The sequence below is a fragment of the Bison bison genome, unplaced genomic scaffold, assembly GCF_000754665.1.
Source record: "Bison bison bison isolate TAMUID 2011002044 unplaced genomic scaffold, Bison_UMD1.0 scf7180017864519, whole genome shotgun sequence".
Taxonomy (NCBI): Eukaryota; Metazoa; Chordata; class Mammalia; order Artiodactyla; family Bovidae; genus Bison; species Bison bison.
This window is the reverse complement of record NW_011495072.1, coordinates 12,312,292-12,317,311: the sequence shown is the minus strand read 5'-3', so window position 1 is coordinate 12,317,311 and position 5,020 is coordinate 12,312,292. Positions and strand designations below refer to the sequence as shown.

General features: G+C 40.8%; 1 protein-coding gene across 2 annotated transcripts in view; it reads right to left on the bottom strand.

Moving 5' to 3' along the window:
• LOC104981700 (calcium-binding mitochondrial carrier protein SCaMC-1-like) overlaps positions 1-5,020 on the bottom strand; it is a 91,320-nt gene that overhangs the window by 20,729 nt on the left and 65,571 nt on the right. For both annotated transcript variants that reach the window (XM_010830941.1, XM_010830940.1), the window contains one exon: positions 3,826-3,978. In XM_010830941.1, the coding sequence (XP_010829243.1) occupies positions 3,826-3,978 (153 nt within the window). The remainder of the gene's footprint in view (positions 1-3,825; positions 3,979-5,020) is intronic.

The following is a 5,020-nucleotide window of genomic DNA, read 5'->3' as shown; positions in this document are numbered from 1 at the left end:
AGTCCACCAGGCTCCCCCGTCCCTGGGATTCTCCAGGCAAGAACACTGGAGTGGGTTGCCATTTCCTTCTCCAATGCATGAAAGGGAAAAGTAAAAGGGAAGTCGCTCAGTCGTGTCCAACTCTTCACGACCCCATGGTCTACAGCCTACCAGGCTCCTCCGTCCATGGGATTTTCCAGGCAAGAGTACTGGAATGGGGTGCCATTGCCTTCTCCATGACCGACCTAGACAGCATATTAAAAAGCAGAGATATTACTTTGCCAACAAAGGTCCGTCTAGTCAAGGCTATGGTTTTTCCAGTGGTCATATATGGATGTGAGAGTTGGACTGTGAAGACAACTGAGTGCTAAATAATTGATGCTTTTGAACTGCGGTGTTGGAGAAGACTCTTGAGAGTCCCTTGGACTGCAAGGAGATCCAACCAGTCCATTCTAAAGGAGATCACTCCTGGGTGTTCATTGGAAGGACTGATGCTAAAGCTGAAACTCCAATACTTTGGCCACCTCACGCGAAGAGTTGACTCAGTGGAAAAGACCCTGATGCTGGGAGGGACTGGGGGCAGGAGGAGAAGGGGATGACAGAGCATGAGATGGCTGGATGGCATCACCAACTGGACGGACATGAGTTTAAGTAAGCTCTGGGAGTTGGTGATGGACAGGGAGGCCTGGTGTGCTGTGATTCATGGGGTCGCAAAGAGTCGGACATGACTGAGGGACTGAACTGTACTGAACTGAATCTCCTGCAGGTGGAGAATAAATTACTGAAAATCAGACCCAGCATATAAATGTAAAGGTACCAGAGTTGCAAAGGAAACTGAAGGCACAGCTTCAAAAGATCTCCTATGCTAAAATGAGGATGTTCACTGGGAGGGAGTTGGACCCTAATACATGAGATGGAGACATCTGGGAGTATGTGCCTGAGAACCCTGAACTCCAGGATTCTCCAAAACCTTTCAATTCAGCAAAAGTTATCCTCTTCCCACTGCTCGAGCAGAGTAGCCTCTCCTTGTCCAGAGGCCATGCAAAGGCCTTAAAGAGGCAGATGTAGAAGATGATGCCTGTCTCTCTCCCACCTCCTCTTATTGCCTCCTAACCAATAATTTTTATACGGTTAGGTCTCAGATAGCCTGATGAGGAAATAAAGCCTGTGTCCTAGGAATAAATATCATTCTGATCAAATTGTTGCAGGACCTGGATAATATAGACTAGAAGGAACCAGTTGAACATGTATAGGAGTGGATCATAAGTCTTGAATAGTGGGCTTATCAGGAGTGGAGAAGGCAATGGCACCCCACTCCAGTACTGTTGCCTGGAAAATCCCATGGTGGAGGAGCCTGGTGGGCTGCAGTCCATGGGGTCACTAAGAGTCAGACACGACTGAGCGACTTCACTTTCACTTTTCACTTTCATGCATTGAAGGAAATGGCAACCCACTCCAGTGTTCTTGCCTGGAGAATCCCAGGGACGGGGGAGCCTGGTGGGCTGTCGGCTATGGGGTTGCACAGAGTTAGACATTTCTGAAGCGACTTAGCAGCAGCGGCGGCAGGAGTGGAATATAATGCTGGACAAGGGAGACTTTATTCATGTTGAACACTCTCCCATGACATAGGACACCTGAATCCTGTCCTAATATGCTGCTGGGATGGACCTTTAAAGCTTGGACACAATTATGACTGACAGTAAATGAGGTAGAGATGCCAAAGCTTTGGTAGAGTGTGGAGGAAGGAATCAGTAGACTCAGGAAGGTGGAAATGTCAGAATGAATTTTATCATGAGATTGACAAACCTTCTAGTCGAGCATGTTTCTAGGATGAGACGGAGCCCTTGTTGAGAAGTCCAGTGATAGCTGTTATGAGGGTTGACAGCAGAGGATGCTGCCATGGAACTACATTCAGTGGTATAAAAGGAAATGGAAAATTCCAGAATAGCAGAGTCCAAATGATGGCACTTCCTCATCAGATGCAAGATGAATATAATTATCTTAAAAGACAACAAGACTGGAGTTGCAACTAGGATACCCTAGCCCACAGGGGTAATTTGATGGCTAATTACCCATGGACTTCCTAGGGGCCAGATAATGAGCTATACTCAAGCAGTAATAAATACATACTTGAGAACTGTTTGATTTGCATAATCAGACAAAATAATTTCACCTGGACCATCTGCCTCCAGCAATCTTATTTAATTTCCTCTATCCATTAGCTTTTCCACTTTCCTGGAATACCAACTCATGTCTTCTCCTCCTTCCTCACACCTCCACATGTCCTTGCTTCCCATTTCATTGAAGAAGTTGAAGCACTAGAAAGAAATCTTCCACAAACCCACCTGCATCTGTGCCCCCATAGTAGAGCTTCTCCTCGAACTATGGATGAAGTGCCTACCCAAGGCCAAACCCTTCCATGAGCACTAGTTCCCATCTTATTTCACCCTCTCAGAGACTCAAGGATAATAATAATTTATATTACTTGCACTACCCTCTCCTCTATCCTGTCATTAATGGTCCCCTCTTTACTGGATCTTTCTCCTAAGTATACAAACATGCTGTTGCTTCTTCCATTTTTAGAAAATTCTCTATCTCACATCTTCCTATAGTTACCACTCAATTGCTCTCACTTCTTCATAGAAAAACTTCTTGAAAGAGTTGTCAGTTCTTACTGTCTCTAATTTCTATCATCTGTTTTCTCCATAGCATTTATCAACATCTGATTTGTTTGCTGCTGTATCCCCAGAACCTCAAATAAGGTCTAGAACACATTAAGTGCTCAAGAAAGTCTGTTGCTGAAAGAAACATTTCTTGAATGAGTAAGCAAATCCCAATTTAAATAAGTGATGTATGTTTTTAAGATGTGCATTACAAGTAAGTCTAGTGTCCTATACAACCATCCATTTGCTTTTAAACAATTTGGGTTGAGAAAGGATAGTATTTATTTTTTATCTTTTCTTAAAATTTTGAGGTCATCTGACTTTGTAAACCAAGGTTCTACCAAAGAAGCAAATTAATGCTATGTATTATTAAATGTTTAAAGAAAAAAATTACTATAAGATTTACATTGAAAATGGAAAACTGGAGATGCACAGTGTACTCAAACTCTAATGTGATGCTAATAATTTATATTACTTGAAAATAAATATAGCTCATCTCAAGGTGAATTATTTGAGCAAAAGTAAAATCCTAAATCAGATGAACAATTTTTTTGTTTGTTTTATTTTTTTTTCAGATTAACAAATTTTAAAACAAATATTCACATTATTAAAAGTAAAAACAATACTGAAACATTTTTTGAGGGTCTCTCAGAGAAGGCAATGGCACCCCACTCCAGTACTTTTGCCTAGAAAATCCCATGGACAGAGTAGCCTGGTAGGCTGCAGTCCATGGGGTCTCGAAGAGTCGGACACGACTAAGCGACTTCACTTTCACTTTCATGCATTGGAGAAGGAAATGGCAACCCACTCCTGTGTTCTTGCCTGGAGAATCCCAGGGACGGGGAAGCCTGGGGGGCTGCCGTCTATGGGGTCGCACAGAGTTGGACATTTCTGAAGCGACTTAGCAGCAGCAGCACATGGGAAAACTGAAATCAAAGAACTACTAATGGACAATAGAATAGATTATATTACAGTTATAATATGGTCCCTGGATTACCTCTTGAAACAAAAGCAATATGAAAATATCAAAAATAAATAAGAATAAATAAAGTCACTTATATTTAAATTCATATCTATTGCTTGAGCACACTCCAGCAATGTTTTATGTTTTCTCTCATAAAAGTCTAAAATTTTTAAAATTTAAAATATGTCTTCTAAAATTCCACAGACAGTAATATTTTACCTGTTCATAGGTCCCAACCTTGAGTGCTGTCTCAGGTGCAATTTTTAAAACATTTACACCATTTCCTCGCCAAAGAGAAAGAATTCCTCCTTCTTTTACCATCTGCTTAAACCCATCCAGCAATCTCATTTTCCCTGACTGTAAACTATGAATCTAGAAATAAACAGCAAATTTATCTATTTTAAAATTTATTTTGCTGGTAATATAGCATTGATATTATGATGAATAAAATAATGATACATGTATGTATAAATTTATGATCTTCAAAATAATTTTCATTGTCCTTTAGAGACATATAAAGTTGATAACATTGATTGGCTGTTGTCCCCAAATACATATTTTAATTTCACACATGAAAATGAATTAAACAAACAGGTATAACTTGGTTTTCAGAGAATTTTATCATACACAAGATGTATTGTTGCTGCTAAAATATTACAGGTTCATTAAAGAGTGGATTGAAATGGATGAAAAACACATCAAACTTTCAATACTCCTGGGTAGAGAGGTGTTATTGGTTGAATTGCATGTCCCCTGAAATCATATGCTTGTCAAGTCACTTCAGTTGTGTCTGTTTGTGACCCTAAGGACTGTAGCCCATCAGGCTCCTCTGTCCACGGGATTCTCCAGGCAAGAATACTGGAGTAGGCTGCCAAGCCCTCCTCCAGGGCATCTTCCTGACCCAGAGATCAAACCTGCATTTCTTATGTCTCCTGAATTGGTGGGCAGGTTCGTTACCACTAGTGCCACCTGGGAAGCCTGAAACTTATATCTTTAAGTCCTAATCCTTAGTGTCTCTGAAAGTGACCTTGTTTAGAGACACAGTCTTTACTAGGATAATTAAGTTAAAGTAAGGTCATTAAGTGGGCCCTAAGTATCTAATGAAGAGTTCCAAAGAATAGCAAGGAGAGATAAGAAAGCCTTACTCAGCGATCAATGCAAAGAAATAGAGGAAAACAACAGAATGGAAAAGACCAGAGATCTCTTCAAGAAAATTAGAGATACCAAGGGAACATTTCATGCAAAGATGGGCTCGATAAAGGACAGAAATGGTATGGACCTAACAGAAGCAGAAGATATTAAGAAGAGGTGGCAAGAATACACAGAAAAACTGTACAAAAAAGAGCTTCACGACCCAGATAATCACGATGGTGTGATCATTCATCTAGAGCCAGACATCCTGGAATGTGAAGTC